This window comes from Cynoglossus semilaevis, chromosome 9, assembly GCF_000523025.1.
Source record: "Cynoglossus semilaevis isolate Cse_v1.0 chromosome 9, Cse_v1.0, whole genome shotgun sequence".
NCBI lineage: Eukaryota > Metazoa > Chordata > Actinopteri > Pleuronectiformes > Cynoglossidae > Cynoglossus > Cynoglossus semilaevis.
This window is the reverse complement of record NC_024315.1, coordinates 1,001,179-1,020,101: the sequence shown is the minus strand read 5'-3', so window position 1 is coordinate 1,020,101 and position 18,923 is coordinate 1,001,179. Positions and strand designations below refer to the sequence as shown.

The 18,923-nt window shown below is 43.5% G+C and overlaps 2 protein-coding genes and 1 long non-coding RNA gene across 4 annotated transcripts in view; 1 reads left to right on the top strand and 2 right to left on the bottom strand.

Annotated features, from left to right (window-relative positions):
- The window catches only part of pdgfaa (platelet-derived growth factor alpha polypeptide a), an 8,699-nt gene extending 945 nt beyond the window's left edge, over positions 1-7,754 (bottom strand). The window contains exons 1-5 of one of the 2 annotated variants that reach the window (XM_025058940.1): positions 6,978-7,754; positions 6,612-6,708; positions 3,200-3,307; positions 2,746-2,939; positions 775-904 (exon numbers count right to left, since the gene is read on the bottom strand). In XM_025058940.1, coding sequence (XP_024914708.1) covers positions 775-904; positions 2,746-2,939; positions 3,200-3,307; positions 6,612-6,708; positions 6,978-7,040 — 592 coding nt within the window. In that variant the 5' untranslated portion in view covers positions 7,041-7,754. Of the gene's footprint in view, positions 1-380; positions 905-2,745; positions 2,940-3,199; positions 3,308-6,611; positions 6,709-6,977 lie in introns of those variants that run through there. The other variant, XM_025058939.1, reaches the window with a different exon arrangement.
- A 3,627-nt stretch (positions 7,755-11,381) lies between these two features.
- On the bottom strand, positions 11,382-16,018 carry LOC112487535 (uncharacterized). The gene is made up of 3 exons (XR_003050697.1): positions 15,146-16,018; positions 15,026-15,064; positions 11,382-11,599 (listed from the first exon to the last, which is right to left on the bottom strand). It is a non-coding gene; the product is annotated as an uncharacterized LOC112487535 (long non-coding RNA).
- A 60-nt stretch (positions 16,019-16,078) lies between these two features.
- LOC107989000 (uncharacterized) lies at positions 16,079-18,487 on the top strand. Its single transcript, XM_017034925.2, has 4 exons — positions 16,079-16,781; positions 16,965-17,279; positions 17,425-17,526; positions 18,231-18,487. Exons 1-4 carry the CDS (start codon positions 16,727-16,729, stop codon positions 18,485-18,487), a joined length of 729 nt encoding a protein of 242 aa, XP_016890414.1. The 5' UTR covers positions 16,079-16,726.
- Positions 18,488-18,923: the final 436 nt, after the last annotated feature.

Below are 18,923 nucleotides of genomic sequence, written 5' to 3'. Positions count from 1 at the left end.
GTTATGGTGATAGTTATGGTGATGGTGATGGTTATGGTGATAGTTATGGTGATAGTTATGGTGGTGATGGTGATGTTATGGTGATGGTCATAGTCATGGTTATGGTGATGGTTATGGTTATGGTGATGGTTATGGTGATGGTTATGGTGATAGTTATGGTTATGGTGATAGTTATGGTGGTGATAGTTATGGTGATAGTTATGGTGGTGATAGTTATGGTGATAGTTATGGTGGTGATAGTTATGGTGATGTTATGGTCATAGTCATGGTTATGGTGATGGTTATGGTTATGGTGATGGTTATGGTGATGGTTATGGTGATAGTTATGGTTATGGTGATGGTTATGGTGATAGTTATGGTGATAGTGATGGTGATGGTGATGGTGATGGTGATGGTGAGACCCACAGATCCTGAGTCTTTCTGAGATTTGAACCCGTCTCCACTCAGCTCTGGTTTTACAACCTGTTGGAACTGGGAAGAACATTTTGGATCAGTTCTGTGGTCTGTGGTTGGTTGGCTCTGGTCCAGGAGAGATTCAGGAAAATTAGGGAGTTTGGGAATGTGTGTGTGTGCGTGTGTGTGTGTGTGTGTGTGTCTGCCTGGAGGAACTAATTCAACACAAGGAGAAAAAAACAGCCGTAAATACCTCAGATATCTTATCAGCTCCTGTGGCGTCAGGAGACACATTCAGACAGGAACGACCTTCACATGTGGAGGACATGCACACGTGTGTGTGTGTGTGTGTGTGTGTGTGAGAGGCGTCTGTATTCTCACCGTTGACTGTGTCTGCGTTGGCGCTCAGGTGTTGGCGTTTGCTGCTGCACATACAGTCCAGATGGTCCTCCAGACTCACCTGCACCTCCCGCAGTTTGGGCCTCTTACGAACGTACTCCACCTTCGCCACCTGAGGAAAAGGAGGAGTCACAGAATCAGACTCTGGTCGTTGGGGGGTCGGGGGGCGGAGGGGGAGTTACTGGGTCTGACCCCGGCTCCTCCACAGGTATCTTTAGAACGTTCCATTTTCCATCGTCTTCTAACTTAATAATAACGGTGAGTTTCCAAGCGTTGGTCAAAATGTTCTCAGACTGATCTGTGCCGTGGTGTTAAACGCGTCTAAGACGTGTCACGGCGGGTTTCTCTGGTGTCGAGAACGAAACCAGTTTCATCATTTTATCTCCGTCAGCGTCGAGTGTTTTAATTCGATCAGGTTTTTCAACCTTCAACAATGAACAACCTTCATGAAAAACTGTCCAACGTTTGCCACGTTTTGGGATTTCTTCTGTTTTTTTCTCAGAAGATTTGAATCCTGACACGAGGCAAAGACAAGACGAAGGTCGTGACCTTTTGTGAAAACATTTCCCAGAACACGGAGCTGATTATGTTTAAGCAGAGAAGAAACTTTGTTTTTTCAATTTTTCTCAGAACTTCAGGCGTTATCTTTGTCAAAAATGACCTCCCGCCCAAAGAAAAACAAACTTTTGGTTTAGTATAAATACTGTATAATACTACAGTACTCAAATATTTTCTTATTTTTAAATGACCAATTATAGCATTTAAATAATGAAAATTAAATTTGACTAAATGGCAAATTTACCAACATCTGGTCATGGGCCAGGTTTGGGGTGTTAGTGGGCCGGGAGTGGCCCCCAGGCCGGGGGTTTGAGACCACTGTCATATTTACTTCATCCGTACGGGGGTTTGAGACCACTGTCATATTTACTGCAGTTGTACATCAACAACGGTCTGTTTGATCACAAGTTTTATATTTTTCATCCCAACCGCGGTGTGTCCTGCCCACAGTCTGACCCAGTTGATCTGGGATTCAAACCATTTTCTCTCAGGCACCTGAGTATAGGCTTTAAACACGTACACACACACACACACACACACGCAGAGTCTGAATTAGAATAATTTTCCCAGACGAGACAAAATCGAGATGAAAATCTAGTTGCACAACATCTGGGCATCAAGTCTGAACAAAATCAGAGTCCAATTAAAAACAAGAGACAAAAAAAAAAAAAAAAACATCCTACAGTTCAGCTGCGTTTTCTGCCTCACCGTGTGAGTTTATAAACCAAACACCAGCTCCACAGTCAGAGGACGGAAAAATCACAGGTAAAATATTCGTCTTCAGTTCAGTTTCACAACTTATTTTTAACAATAAGATGTCAATTCTTTCCAGACGAGTCGGGGTCGACACTGCGGTGTTAATATCGAACTCTCCGTCCACTGAGTTCTCACTCCTCTTGTACTGTCAAAAATGCCAGGACTTGATGAAGACTTAATTAAATCTCCCGCTGGGAGTCCTGAAAGCCGACCCTTCTCTTTGACCTTGTCCGACCTCTGTACTTCCCTCGACCCTGATCTGAGTCTGAACCCCTGAACCAGCTTTAAGATCGGCCGCAAAACACGGGCACGTCCCCAGGACCGAGTGAAGAGATACCGTTACAGCCACAGGAACCACACAAGTCTGGGACCAGAACCACTTCCTGTCTCATTCTATCAAACTAACAACAAATCACAAAAGCCTCAGAAATCCGGTTCTGCTTCATCTGGACCAGGTTCTGGTTCCATCTAGAATAACAGGCTCTAAAGAAAACAATATAAATGAATCCAGAACGTGTGTCTGGAGTAAGAAGTTTCCCAGGTTGAACCAAACATTCAGTATTTTCTAACAGGAAGTCGACCGTGTCGAGGTGATGACATCATCCTCAGCAAACATCCTCCTTCACGGCTGTACTCTACCTTGACGGTGCGGTGGCGCTTGCGGGCCGCCTGGCATCTCATGTTGCTGGTGTTACAGCAGCCGGTGCAGCGCTTCACTTCAACACACGGGGGCCAGATGATAAAGTTGGCCGAGGTGGGGTCCACCTGGCTCCTGGGAATCTCATAGACGGTGGTCCGCACCTTACACACCGCCGGGACAGCTTCTTCAACCACTGGGGGGCGAGGGAGGGCGAGGAGGGGAGAGGGACAGGTGGGGGAGGAGAGAAGAGGGGAGAGGAGGAGGTTAAAATCCTGCTGCGACCTCGGTCTCTCTGGATAAATCTGTTCACACATTTCTGGTTTCTGCCGGTTTCGTGATCGCTGGTTTCACCAGGGTGAGTCACCGACCAGGTGAGAGGGGGTTCACGGGCCACGCGTGGCCCCCGGGTCGGGGGTTTGACCTAAACTGTGAGTGCGGTAGCGAAGGCCTCACCGGTGCTGCGTCTGCGCCTGGTGTGCGTGTACGCCCTCTTCAGGTCAGGGAAGCTGTGAGAGAAGTCCTTGTGGTCGGTGTGTTTGGTCTCCTCCATCACCTCGTTATCTGGACACAGACAAAACAGCGGCACGACGGCCGCACACACATGAGGACGACACTCACGTCAAGAGCATCAGAACAAATGTTTCCCACGTCCTCAAATCTCACGGTGAATGAAACGAAATTTAATGAAAGTTAAAATAAAAAACCAAATCATCGGCCGCAGTTAGTTCAAATCTAGGGATTTACGATATGAACTTTTAGCCGATATGTTGATATTTTCCACACAGATTTATGTAGCCGTTTAGCCCCCAAAACTGAGGTGAACGTCTCAGGACCCTACAGAAGATTCCAGAAATTTTGGAAAGACCCGGGTGTTGTGTTATCAGGTTTTAATTCTCGGAGAAAAAAAGAAAGATACAGATATGACAAAATTCTGATGATATCAGTCGACTGATAATATCAGACATCCCTAGTTTTATTTTATATAAAGGAAGAAAAACAGCCACTTCAGTCAGATTAAAGTAGTGAGAAAACGGACATTATGATTGGACGTCAGTGTCAGCTGATCACATGACAAATCCTGTAAAAACACAGTTAAACCCCTCAGGCTCAGACTCTGTCACTGATGATGTCATCGTCATAATAACTGTGTGATTGTAATTAACACCAAATCAGATTCAACGGTTAGACCAAGGACGGTGGATCAAACACTCGCCTGCTTCAGTAGGTTGTTGGTTCAAATCCCCGGTTCTAACCCACTCACGGTGACCTGTGTTTATCTGATACCATTTAAACCCAGTCTACAAAAAGAATGCGGTTACAAAGGCCCCCGTGAGGTCACGGTGAGGTCACGGTGAGGTCACGCAGGCTTCGGACGACGGGTTGTGTCGCGGAGCCAAAACCTTAATCACTTCAGAGGATCAAAGACACTGGAACCAATTCAATCTGTGGTTTTTTCTTCTTCTGTTTTTTGACCTTAAAACAGGAAGTCACCAGTCGACTGGTCACCTGGTCACGAGGTTGAGATCGACATCGACAACGACGACAACAACAACAACAACAACAGTTCACACTCAGATCATTAAAATAAAAACTCCGGTTGGTTCTTCTGGGTTGAAGACTGGTGACATCATCACCTTGGTACTGTTACTGACCCAGAGAGACTAGTTAGCAGCCGGTCACCGATGACATCAGCTGTGAGCCAAGTGACGCAAGGAGTCAACGACACCTTAGTCACGAGAAGTCACACACAGAGAGAGACAAAGGCCTGAGGCCAGTCTCCAGTCCTTGTTTTCCAGGTCAGGACTGTAGGTCTGACATAAAAGCTGACTCCTGTTGGACCGTTTTACAGTTCAAGTCATGAAACTTATTTCATTTATTCTACCTGAAAATAAAGTTGTTTAGTTGACAATTAAATGTGAGACAGAAATCCTGGGCCCTAGTGGACTGCCGAGGAACTGCAGTGCACATATACCATCTCCATTAGAGTAGAAACTGACCATCTTCATGTCACACGCACAAACCTAGTCCAAAAACACCTGGGAATCAAACCAGCAAACCGTCAGACGAGACCCCTCACCACTGTTATACACTGGGGGTTTTTTTTTTAACTTCCATCTTTATGTTCAGTTCATTTCATGTGCTTCTGGAGCACAACAAAGTTCACACACACACACTCTCTCCCTGAGTGTGTGTGTGTGTGTGTTCCTCTCACACCCCACCACGGAACATGAATTATACATAAGGACGCAGCGAGTCCCTGCACTCAAACCAATAATGGGCAGCATGACAACAGCATAATGAGGCGAGCCATTGACCCCGGCCGAGCCGAGGGAGCCGTCACTCTGGACATTAGCATCTCAATGATGCCAGGATTAACGGTGGCGCTGCTGAGAAGAGCGCACTTGAAAAAAAAAAAAAATTCACAGGCAACGGGGAAAAAGTTGGAGCAGAAAGGTGGAGTCTGACCCAGAGCTGGTGAACGCTGCCCCTGCTGTTCAATGTCACTCATTTCCTCACCGCGTCAATCTGCTCTGATTTATCGCCCGGTTAACGACTGTTAGCATGTGTGAAGATCTGTCGTAGGAACAAACATCGATTCGTCTGTGTGGTCGCAAACGTTAGCTGCCAAAAACTGCGCTCGGCTCGTTTAAAAACAACTGTGAGTTTCGGAAAATGATCGCGATTAATTATTGTAAAACATATCAACGACGACATGGTCCAAGATTTGAAGAATCTGAATTTCCAGAGATCGTGACTTTAAAGGACAGGTTGCGTAATCATCATCTGCATTTCAAAAAGCCAGACTTTTATGTCAACATTTAAAGAAATCCTGTAAGATTCAGGTCACATGACCACGAAGAGTCGTCGACAGACCGACGTCAAACCAAACTGCCGTCACTCGCCCTCATCCCTGACCCTCCAACAGGGGGCTGACCATGTGTCCAGTGTGTCCTGGATGACCGCCCCCTGATTGGCCCCCTGATTGGCCCCCTGATTGGCCCCCGTTCGCCCCCACCCATGACACCAAACACAGATCCATGAAAACGTCCATTGGAACGGACGCTCTTTACAAATCAACAGCTTCACCTCAGAGGGTGATTTAAACCGTGGCTCCAGAGTTCATGGAGGGTACAGAGAGCAGGACGGACCGCTGGTCGCCTAGCAACACCCGCTCAGGCATTTTGGTCACGAGATGAGAGCAGAGCATCGTCTCAGTGGGGACTGAGGCAGCAGCCAGGACGGCTCTTTGAGGTCTTAAAGTTCTACCTCAGACCACCACCGACGGACGTCTGTGATTGGTTCGATGCGACCACATGCATTACACTCGTGTTTGAAGAAGCAGTTCAGGCCTCAGGTGACGTGGTCAACCTCCGAAACGTGCTGCTCAACCCGTGGTTACAGGGTTTTTATGGTACACAGAGATTGTTTGAGATGTTTTTTTATTTGATGATGCAACTGCTGACACTCACTGATCTACGTCACAGAACGTTATTTTACTCTTTTTTTTTGCTCTATCTTAATCTGGCATCACGTAGTGAAGGAAGTCAGAGAAAATCCACACACACGTGGACGAACAATACAAACTCCAGGAGGAGGAAAAAGAGAACCAGCAGCTGTACAGCAGGCGCGGAAACCACAGCCTCCACGGCGTGGACCAATCAGTGGAGCCGCCGTTACAGAGGCCTATTTTTAAATAACAATTAAATGAAAAGCTACTGAGAAAAGACATCACCAGATATCAGGTAAAAAATGGTCAAATCAAAGCACACACACACCGGAAGCCACCGGTTTGTAGAATGACTTTTTTTTTACTCTACTGTACAGTTTTTGTAGGACACTGAATTCCAATAATGAAGCGATTTACCTACGGAGTCTATCTCGAGCAGCCGCTGGAGGTCGCTGATGCTGCGGATGTCGCTGCGGGAGAGCCGCTCCAGCAGCTCCCGGGGGAGAGGTGACTCCTGTGGGGGAGAGGACGAGTGTGGGAGACTCTGATTATGACACGGCCGTGTCTGGAGAACAACATGAACACGACGAGTAAAAAAAAAAAAAAAATCTCTCTTTAAGAACAAAGAACTTAATTTCACACTAATATAAAACTGCGCCAAAGAAAACGTGCGTAATTACGCAGACGACACTCCTGTATCATACGTTTCCTGTCCGGTTCGTGAGTCATCTCGTCAGTAAATTGTGAAGACTGTCGTTAACCATCGATGACTTCACGTCTTACCTCAGCAGCGGTGCGTAACAGGCAGAGACAGCCGGCGAGGAGGTGAAGGATCGCGGCTCTCATCTCCTCTTAGATCCGCTCCAAAGGCACCAGGACGAGGGTGTGTTCCACTGCAGGAGCCGGGCTGTCGCTCCCTGAGCCCGGGAGCCCACAGTCATCCCTGGTGAAAGCGGGACACCACCAGAGCCCCGGTAAGAGAGCAAATCAGGAGCTGGAATTTTTTTATTTATTTATTTATTTTTATTCTCAACTCCTGCGCAAACTGAGCCTGGACCAAAGTCTGGACCTCGGGCTGGAGCTGGTCCGGAGCTCAGAGTGGGTTCACGGCGGAACCTCGTGTTAGAACAGACAGAGCAGGTGTCCAGACGTCACTGCTCCTCCACAGTTCACACACCGGGACACGTCCACCCGCTCTGAACCGCAGCTCGGTGCCTCCTGCAGCATCCTGGAGCTTCATTGACTCGAACAGGTCATCGGTTAAAATCCGTGTTCCTGCAGCAGAGAAAGAAGAACAGAAGAGGAACTCCTGGGGGTGGGTGGTGGTGGGGGGGTGAGTGTGGGAGCAGCTCCCTGCAGTCCTGTGATCTCCGGAGTGAATGAATTCGGGACACATTCAGTCACAGGATATAACAGCCCTGCGCGTCCCCGTGGCGGCAAGAACGCGCCCTGCATTACGCTCTTAATTACTCCCAAATAACACGGTGCTCTGTGTCTGTTACAGCAGCCCTGAGGTTCATGCTCAAAATATCATTCCAAGTGCTCTGTAACATCAAGTAGTTCCTCACGTCTTGTGAGGAAATATATGGAAATAGAATGAGTTAAAACTGAATTTTTATGAATATTTTATGATTATTGATTGATTAAGAGATGAATTGAGATCAAAGTCTAATTCAATATATATTATTGTCTAGTTATTTCTTTGATTTTTTAATTTGGTTTGTTGATGAAAACACCTGGACCAGGTTCACACACAACGTTGTCAAAGTGGTCTCCTGGTGGTCAATCAGCCACACTGCACCCAGCCAAAGAACTCCAGGGGTCTGGACTACAGACGGGTTTGACCTTTGAAGTCAGGGTCAGTCAAAAAAAAACAAAAACTCAGATGATCTTAGAGCTGAGCTCAGTGGCGCCATCTGTTGGTGACCAAGATAAAAACATTTTTTGTGGAAGTACTACACACAAAGTACTGCAGTTTGGACAACATGCTGTGGCTCAGGTTTTACTGCTTTGATTTGAAAAGAATGACCGCTACCCTGGGTCAAAGGTCAGCGCAGTGTGAGATAAGAGCTTGTGTTGTAATCGGTACTGAACCCTGTGACACAAACGGCACTCGTCCACTTCCTGCTAGAGTGAATTTTTGAGGGACTGTAAATGTTCTTCCTCCCAGAGCTGCAGCTTCATAACGCAGCAGTGGAATCTGGAAATCCAGCCCCGAGCAATCGAACATGAACGAGCAGATTGACTCTGCCCTCGTCTGCCCCGCTCTCTCTCCAGCACAAACTGATCCAACATCCTTAATTTGACCAAACATGGAGGCTTGACATCGGACGGAGGTTCCTGTGAGGAGGATACACGCTGACAAAAAAAAACTTCTAGATGAAATGACCTCATCGTTGACTAAAACCTCAGCCTGTTTAGTTGAAGTCGACGCTGATATACTGGCAGGAATTGAAGAAAGACACTCACAAAGATCTTCTTCAACAGCTCTGATTTTTTTTCTCTAGTTTTTTATAGCCATCTGCTGCCCCCTAGCAGAAGAGTTTTTAATTGTTCTGTCTGTCACTCTTGAAAAACAAAGAAAAATTATTTGCAATAAATAATAATTTATAATAACAAAATAAATAATAATTAATAATAATAATAACAGTTTTTGGACCAATGAATTGAAGTTTGATAATTTGCCACTGCTCTGTGGTGTGTGTGTGTGTGTGTGTGTGTCTTCCTGTGGTGAACAAAACACACCTTCAATTAAAATCCATTCACGTTGATAATAAAACCCCAAACCTTCCTGACGTTCCGCGGTCGTTCTCCGTCTCCTCAGTTTTTCTTTCTTGTCTCATTAATGACCGTAATTACCCCCCGTTTGTTGACGGTGCTGAGTGTGTGTGTGTGTGTGTGTGTGTGTGATATTGGCAGATGAATGTTACCCTGTATGGTTTAATAAAAAGTGAAAAAAAAGAAGCGCAGGTCGTAAATTTCATCAGTTTTTCCAGCAGAACCAGGTCCCGGTCGCCAAGAGAAAATCCTGGTGATGACAGGATTTATAGGCCACCAATAAAACGTGATTATTGTATCACCATCACAGCCTTCAAACGCCGTCAGGATCATAATAACACATTTGATCCAAATCAAAGCAGCTGCCGTTTACGAGCCGTTTGATTCGCTGAAGAGAAATGAAAACACTTTTATGTCATTTTTACGATGGTTGTTTGAAAACTGGGAATATTAGGGAAAACCCAGTTCTCTGAAGGGACTAAAGCAGAACTTTGGTGAAAATGTTCAGGAGTTTCTAACAGTTAGTACCAGGGACATTTCTCCTGCAACTTAGGAATCTGCCGATACCGATCTCAATCCGATACTCTCCTCTTTTCTGATTTAACATACGTGAAATTAGGTATTGAATCGGCCGGGCTATAGTTTTTTTTTTTCATTTTTTTTTTTTCATCTTGGAATCTTGGAATTCTGACCAATATCGGACCGATACCGATCCTGCGAATCGGATCAAGTCATCTCTATTCAACACAAAGTCAGTGCAGGTTCTTGAAAAAATGAAAATTCTTGTTGCAGTGATTTAACACAAACTCAGCAGAACTGACCCTGACCTTTGAACTCATGTTATTATTATGGACCTATAATGTGTATGTGCCTGACTGACCGGCCTGCGGTCCAGATCTGACCACACCAGTGTGTTAGAAACAACAACCTTGTCCTCGGCAGGTTCTTCAAACCACAGCAAGTAAAATCCAAACGTGGGATTTATCTCGATTAATCGTGATTCATAATTCATTGCGATTAATCCTCAGCTACCACATGATTATTCTGGTCTAAACCCAGTTGAAACACGTTCCAGATTTGATCTACAACCTTCCAGAAAGTGTCTACCACAACGACAGACTTAAAAACCTGAAACCACCAGAGGCTCGGGGAGAAACACCAGGAGCAGAGGAATATATGAAGTGAGAAAAGGACAAATACGCAGTAAAAGTTAACGCGGCGAGGATAAAAACTTTACGAGCAGGGCGGGGGTTGAGGGTTCTCCCTAAATTACTTCACAAATCCAAACCCTTTGTACACATTTTCACCGACTCCTGTGTTCCGTCCAGTCAGGATTGGTTATTAAATCATTCCTCTTTGATATAAACAGATTTGGTCCACCTCTGGACGCCGTCCAAATCCTACTGTGCGGCAGGAAACAGGAATGTGCGGTCATCGGCCAAGTGCAGACTTGGACCTGGATTACCATGTGAAATATGCCTGTGTTTACCTACATTAGCGCGCCGTCCACCGCCACCACTAGTGGGCCCACCGCGGCTGTTCACACACGGCTCAGAGACAAGGCTTTGAACCCTCTCTGTTAGAACGACAAAAAAAACACACACAAAAAAAACACAGAGAACGTCTGAGCTTCAAGGTTTTAAAGACGGAGACTTGGCTGCAATCAGGTGGACGTGAAGTGAACAGCAGGGGGCCCTCTAATCTGATTCTTGAAAGGCATCGTAGAGTGCCCCGCACGCGCACACACCCACACATATAAATATGTTTATATACATACAGTATAATAAAAAAAATATAGATATATATTTCATATTCCAAGCTTGTTGTTTTTCGGGAAGGTATAGCGCACATGCACAAAAATATATTTATATATGTGCGTGTATATATATTATATGTACACGCACATACATAAATATATTTTTACCCGTTGTTATTTATCTCTATATATTTTTAAATATATATATGTAAATATATACAAATATATACCCAAATATATATATACATATATATATTAGTGAGAGTATACACACAAACAAACACATATATATTTGTGTATATATAATATATAAATATATTAAAAAATATAAACATAAATATATAGATATATAATATATATATTTAGTTTTACACATATATGCAGACATATATACATATATTCCAATAATTTGAAGAGTTGTGATTCTTTACAGAGTATAAAATTAATGTAGTGTAAATACATGTCCATCAAATATACAGTAGAAGTTACTGAGGAGAAATACATTTCCATAGATTGCAGATGTTTTTTTTAATGTTAAGTCTAAACAAAAAACGTCCATATATGGAGAAAAAATACAAACAGAAAATGTAGTTGAATTTAGTTCTTCTTTTTTTCTACGTGAGAGGAAAAGTTTGAAACATGTTGTGATGTAATAAAATATATTTTATACACATGAGGTCGATCACCAAGATTGATTCAAGGCCGTCCCAAAAATCCTCTCTGATTAACGTTTGTTCCACCAACGACAGAAGGTCACAGGCAGCTTTACACGGAGGGCGGTCGCTGCTAATGATCCCAGAGTTCGTTTCGTCACGTTCTTTAATGGAACCAGCAGCGTGTGTGGGCGCCGTCCACACGCCGAGCGTCGACGCTTTACAAGACCAAGAAGAAAGAGAAGAATCTGAATCAACGTTTAATTATTTAAACCACGTTCTTTTGACTCAACGCGTAACAAGTCGTAAAGAGACTAAAATTAGAAACTACTTTCTCACTCCTCACATCCAGAAAAGTACGAATTCCCATTCCCTTAAATGGCATTGAACGCGTCACAGTTTTTTTTTTTTTTTGTGGTGCAGTAAAATGTCACCGACGTCAACGTTGGGTTGATGGAGAGATTAAAGAAAAGAAATCAGGTGATTGGTTACCTGCTGGTTATATTAACACGAAGGGCAACCCTCGTGACCTCTTGACCTCTTGTTAAAGTCATCCACTGCACCGACCTCTGGTGACCGTGTGAAACAGACGAACGTCCACAATGAGGAGGACGGAACTTTGTTTACATTCTTCTCACAAACACTGAGACAAAACATTCTGGAAGATTCTGCTGGAGGACTCGTCGTACGTGGAACCAGCTGTCAGACCTGTGTCACGTCCAAGGAGACGCAACCGCAACAAGACCACGGAATTCAAAGCTCTGTTTGTTTAGATAAACAAACAAGTTATATATTTATATAATTTGGAAAAGTTTGATGGGCCGGATTAGAAAGCTGAACGATAAATAATTTGGAAAAGTTTGGCGGGCCGGATTAGAAAACTGAGCGGGCCAAATCAGGGCCCCAAGCCTTAGTTTGCCCATACCTGGTTTAGACCAAGTATCCACGACACAGGGATTGGTTTGTTTTTTTTTTCTCTCTTTCTCTGTTGTCTGACTAACACAAAGGTTTTTTTCTTTAACTTTTCAGCTTCATTTACGCCAGACCAAGTATCCACGACACAGGGATTGTTTGGTTTGTTTCTCTCTCTCTGTTGTCTGACTGTTGTCTGTTGTCTTACAAAAACTTTTCCAGGGATCAAATCAAATCAAAGGTGAAGAACGTAACTGAAGACCAGGTCGTCAGACGGATAATAAGAGCAATGAGGCTGTGATATTTGTCAGCTGAGTGAATGGAATCGACTGTGTAGCGTTTCTCTTCTCTGGAAACAATATTTTCTAATGTGGTTTGATTGGAATAAACGGAAGAGACGATGGAGGAGGAGACAGAGGTCGGAGCCGTGACCTTTGGATGTTTGAACGTTTTCTATCGTTTGTTGAACCTCCTCAGACTGACGTTCCAGTTCCACTGCTAACCTGATGGAGAATATTGATTACAGAATATTGATGACGATATCGTGAACCGAATGATCGCGATGTTCTTTCCGTCGTACTATTGATTAATCACTGTCTGTAGAAACTGGTTTCTTGCTGCCTGTGATTCTGCAGGAAGAATGAACTCCTCCTCTGATTGGACGCGTGTGGGCGAACAACACTGACAACAGCCCGTCCAGCTGACAGCTGTTAGGAAACAGTGTGAAAACCGACGCCGTCGGATGGTTTGACCAACGGAAGAGTTGATTCAAATGATGGTTCACGGATTTTAATCTCCTCCGTCTTTGGAGGCGGACAGGGTTTTCCACCGATGACTCATCAGCCATGAGTCATCACACACACACACACACACACACTGTACGGACTGGACACTAAGAAAGGTCAGCAGGGGTCACGACCTTTGTTAAACTGAGAAATACGAAGAGCTACGTCTGTGATACACACTCCAAGAACGTAATAATAATAATAATAAAAACAATCGATGCTGCTCCGTCAGGTTCTGACACAACCAGTAGGAGGCGCTCTTCGTACCATTGGGTTAGGGCACCCAGGTGGACCGGCCTTGGTGTCGGGGTTCAGGTCAGTGTGGGGTCTCACCCACTGCTCCACAGAACATCCAACAACCTGAGCTCTGTAGCGCCCTCTTGTTATCAAACTTAACAACCGCGGCTCCCATCACTCCTCCACGTTAACTCTAATGAAGGCAGCGCTGCCTTCACTGTCCTAGGAGGAAAGAACCAGAGTAAAATCCACTTTATGTTGCTGTTGAAGCAGGGATGTCAAACACGTGGCCCGTGGACCAAAACTGGCCCGCTTGGGGTTTCAAACCGGCCCGCTTGATGAAATATGAAAATAAAAAAACGACATGTTCATGTTGAAGAAATGTTTTGTGAAATGATATTTTTGATGATAATTCATTAATTATTATAATCACATATAATTAAGATTGATCAAACAGAAGTGAGTGAAGAAATCCCCCTCTCCCCGGGGGAGGATTCCTCCCTCATTGTCACAGTGTTGGGAGTGAAGGACGGTGAAGGGGTGTGTGTGGAGGGTGTGTGTGTGGAGGGTGTGTGTGTGTGTGTGTGTGTGTGTGTGCTGGTGTTGGCTGGAGAACAATGCTACACTGTGTGATGAGGGGCAACAAACGGAAGCAACAGATAGTGTTTGCCCTGTGGGCTCTGTGTCAGTGGTAACATCTCACACACACACACACACACACACACGCGCGCGCAGTGACATCATGGCAGCGTTCTCAAACCATGAGCAGCTTCAGATGAAGGGAAAACGTGGCTCGAGGCCCAAACCTGGACGCCGTCTCCGGTTGAATAAAAATAAAAACTACAATAATTGCCCACAGGGTAAAAAGAGTGGTTGGTGCCACTGCCTTACAGCAGGAAGGTCAACAGTTCAATACCCATTGGTACTTGTTGGAGGTCGCCCCCTTGTGGGGAAAAAATAGGTTGTCTCCTCCAAAAGTTTAAAACATGCAGGGTTTAGATTAATTAAACATGTTAAACTGGTGGTTCCCAACATGGGGGGCAGGCCCTTCTAACGGCACAGAAAGAGAAGAACAGGCACTGATTTGTCATTCCATGACCTTCGTGCTGTGAGGAATGAACATTAAAGTATAAATAAATATAAAACAGATGATTTGGTGACTTTTTTTAAATGGAGTAAAATTATTTGAAACAGTGAAAACATTTACAATTACAAAGTACTTTGAATTACTATCACTTCAACTGGTTATACTGACAAACAAGGAGAAAATATCTGAGCAGATTTTCTTCTTCTTCTTTTTTTTTTAAGCAGCGTTTTTAAGACGCTCCTGTTGCAGCTCGTCATTGGCCTCATTATTAATTTCTTGGAAATGTCTCTGTATTTTTGACAGCACCTTTGAAGTCTGTTGGCTGAACTGGAAATATGTAAAAACAAGTCCACAAACAAGGAATCACAGGGAACGTTCCCAAAAACAGGAAGCACAGAGTTTGGAGTTTGGATGTTCAGAGTTATTAGAGTGTTGACTGTTTTAGTACAACATGAAGAAAGACCTGACATCGAAACATCATCAACGATACCAGCAGGGGCCAGTAGTGACCAGCAGTAACCCGCAGTGGCCAGCAGTGGCCAGTAGGGACCAGCAGTGGCCAGCAGTGAGACAGAACAGTAACATTTCTCCACTCAGTCATGGACAGGTTTTAATATCCTCACCTGTCAAACTGGAGCTTCTGGTTGGATCAGGAACTGCATCTGGAGTAAATTAAAGTCAAAGTGATTTTTTGAAAAAAAACAAAAACAACAACTAGAACTCTTCAGACCGGTGGTTTTTACCTGTTGATCCTCTGAAGCCGTTTGGTTTCGTCTGGTGATTCACAACAGGACGATGTCCATATTCTCCAAAGTCCTTCAAGGATTCAAGGATTCAAGGAAGGTTCTGATCTGATACATAAGGTGGTCCAACATAGTGACTGAGGCTCCAGTAACGGACCATCACGTCTGACTCAAACCAGTACACAGTCCGACAGAGTGACACAGGTGAGCAGGTGAGTCACCTGATTGACTGGGAGGAGCAATCCAGACCAGGGAATATCAGGATCAGATTAGGGAGGATTAGGAACCAATCACCTGCCTCAGATCAGCAATACGCTTTCTTATAAAGGCAGTTGAATCAGACTTCAAAATATTTATTCAATTAACATGTCAATTTAAAAAACTTGCTTTATTTAGACGGTATTGTTGTTTTTGGTTCTTATCCCGTGCACCCCCTAGTGGCAGATCACACACCTGCACCACATACAGAAACGCGCTCTTCTGCTCCGGCTGAGGATGTTCAAAAACAGTTAGCAGAGGATGGTTTCGATCCATCGACCTCTGGGTTATGGGCCCAGCACGCTTCCGCTGCGCCACTCTGCTGCGGTGGTCAAATCAGGAACAACTTAATCTATACGTGTTTTTCTTAGATTCTTACATTTTTCAAACCGTTATCAAACCTCCTTCCCTCCCAGTGTTGTACGGCAGGTACTGTGTGCGGGGACTGGAACGAATCCCGCTCATGTCTCCGACAAGCACAGACATTAACAGAGATGAAAAGGCTGAGAGTGAGAGTTGATGAGTGAACAGTCAACACCTTTGATGCCACTGGTTTATTAATAAAGTGGGAGGATCACTGATATCCATCTGGCCCAGAACCGGAACCAGAGCCAAACTGCACCGACAAGCACAGACATTAACAGAGATGTCGGCTGTCATTTTGAAGTGTTTTTTTTTTTTTTTGGCAAACCCTGAGCATACCTAACTCCGTTAATGGCTTTACTTTTACGGCATAGTTATTGCTCTTGCAGCAGTTGACCAGCAGGTGGAGGCAGTAGTTTCGTTGTGTAACAGTTGCAGCTACAAGAGCATTTCAAAAAGACTTTCTTTGTTTCCAAGAAATGTGTCTTTGGATGAAATACCTGGATATCAGACTCTGCTCTGTTATCACATCATTTCTCACTGTATTTATATTTATTGTTTTATTTATTTCTCTGTTTTTATTTCATTCTTGTTTTATTTATATCAGGGAGTGTTTTGGCAGGAATCTGTCAACATGTCAACGTAATTTACATAAAACGCGTCATCAGTGTGGATAAATAAATACATCTAAATATACACAGACATGAGACAGAGTACTGCAGTACGTCATCGTCTGACTTTGTTTTTCTTCCTTTTTTTCCTGTCTATTATTGTCAGATTAGTCACAGTCGATGAGATGAAGTCACCTTCATTTCAAAAGAAAGAAAAGAAGAAGGAAGTGCATTAACAGTACTATTCTGCAACTTCTCTCCTGAGGACTGGACTGGTTTTTATTTGTCGCTGCCATAAATACCTAGAGAAACCATTTCCTACTGAGTTTGTCAGAAGACGGCGGCCGTGATGTTGTCGACCAAATCTGACTGTGTCTTTGTGGGATTTATTCTCTACGTGTCAGGTACGAATGACTTTTCTTATAATGCTAATGTTGGTGAAGCCTAGAGTTTATTATTTATTCATAGATTTACAAAAAAAATTAGGGTTTTTTATGATGCAGTCGGTCGTCTTCAACAAATGGGATCAAGTTTGAAGGAAACATTGAAAACTATACATCAATAAATGAGTCGATTGTTTGTTTCAGGGATTGAAACGTCGACGGGATATTTGGATTGTAGACAGGGAGTTTATACGTCGCCCTCTGCAGGTGATTCAACTTCTTGCTTGGAGAATGACCTGCAGGTCATGGTGGTTCCCTTCCATCAGACGGTAACACTGATGTGCAGCACCGGCTGCTCTCCGACTCAACATTCTAGAGGCTACGTCTGGTACAGGAACGGAGAGGTTCTCTACAGGGACCGGTCACCGTGGTACCGACAGCTGGTCAGCGGTGACAGAGCAGTGAAATATTCCTGTGCTATCAAAGGCTGTACATTCAGAGCCCCCGAGGTCTCAGTGGGTGAGGAAGACTCCGGGTGTCGCACCTTCATTGACTATCACTGAGGTGAAAACCGTCAAATCTGTTTGTTTTTTTTTTCAGATTCTGTGAATTCAACCTGCTTCACCGTGACTTACCAGACTTTTTTTTGTTTTTTTTTTTTCAGATTCTGTCAATTCAACCTGCTTCACTGTGACTTACCAGAACGGACAGATGTGTTCTGGAGAAAAAGGAAAGTCGGAGCCATGCACCATCACATATCCCAGAGGTAAGTTGGTCTTCCAGAAGGAAAAAAATCCCCACTGGATTATCACCTTTTCCGGATTATAAATCTCTCCCGAGGAGATGTTGCACCAGCCAAAGGATGAAAAAAACTGCGACAGGACAGAGTGCCTCTAGTGGCTGTCAGTGTGAAAACAACGAACATGTACATTTTCACTGGTCCAGGAGTAGCAGATACTGGTACACAAGCCTAGAGTGCCCTCTAGTGGCTGTCAGTGTGAAAATAACAAACATATGAAAATATATAGAGTGGAACCTCGACATAGTATTTTGATTGCCGCCATTATCTCATAATTAAAAGCACATTTTATTATATCACAGGAATTCTTATATACTATGATTTGTTTTGTGTGTGTGTGTATGTCTCTGTAGCAAGAAAAAACTTTTTTGTTATTGCGATACGAGCTGGGTCCTGGAACGGATTATGCTCTTATCTCGAGGTTCCACTGTATTTTAATGTATAAGTCGCAGACCTAGCCAAGGGATAAAAAAAAAAAAGTGCGACTTATAGTCCAGAAAATATGGTATGTTTTATTCTTGTCTCAGGTCAAATGGATTTATGAAAAAGGACAGATCACAGACAGAGACTTGATGGAAGTCGAATAAGTGAAATATTCTAATAACTTTATAACTATAAAATAAAAAGTATGTTGCAGGTTTATATTCACTGATAAAAACTTGTTCCAACAGAGGTCCACGTTGGCCACACACTTGTTAACCAAGACCATGTGTCACTGGCCTGTGACAGCAGCTGTGCTCAGACTGACCATCTGTGGTACAAGAACAGAAGAACTAAGGAAAAGATCTTGTCCCTGATTCCCCTCAGCTCCACTGATGTTTACTCCTGTGCTGTACGAGGCCACGAAGAACTGTTCTCTGATGAAGTCTGTGAGTATCAACAAAGCCAACCAAGACTGAGGATGTTGGTAATATGTCAGTCCTGTTAATCACTCTGCTGTATATATGGAATATATATGTGTATATATATGTGTGTGTGTATATATGTATATACTGTATTTGTACATTATATACATATGTGGGTATATACGTATGTATGTAATGTATTTGTACAACATATATATATATGGGTATGTATGCAATGTATGTGTACAATATATACATATATGGTATATATGTAAGTATTGTAGTTGTACAATATATACATATATGGGTATATATGTATGTAATGTATTTGTACAACATATATATATATGGGTATGTATGTAATGTATGTGTACAATATATACATATATATGTATATTTGTATGTAATGTGTTTGTACAATATATACATATATGTGCATGTATGTATATAATGTATTTGTACAATATATACATATATGGGTATGTATGTAATGTATTTGTACAATATATACATATATGG

What these genes read in the sequence shown, in the direction of transcription:
- LOC107989000 (XM_017034925.2), top strand. Translation starts at nt 16,727, where the DNA reads ATGTTGTCGACCAAATCTGACTGTGTCTTTGTGGGATTTATTCTCTAC. An exon ending in AGCCCCCGAGGTCTCAGTGG is followed by an intron (nt 17,280 to 17,424) that starts GTGAGGAAGACT and finishes TTTTTTTTTCAG; the next exon opens with ATTCTGTCAATTCAACCTGC. An exon ending in CACCATCACATATCCCAGAG is followed by an intron (nt 17,527 to 18,230) that starts GTAAGTTGGTCT and finishes TTGTTCCAACAG; the next exon opens with AGGTCCACGTTGGCCACACA.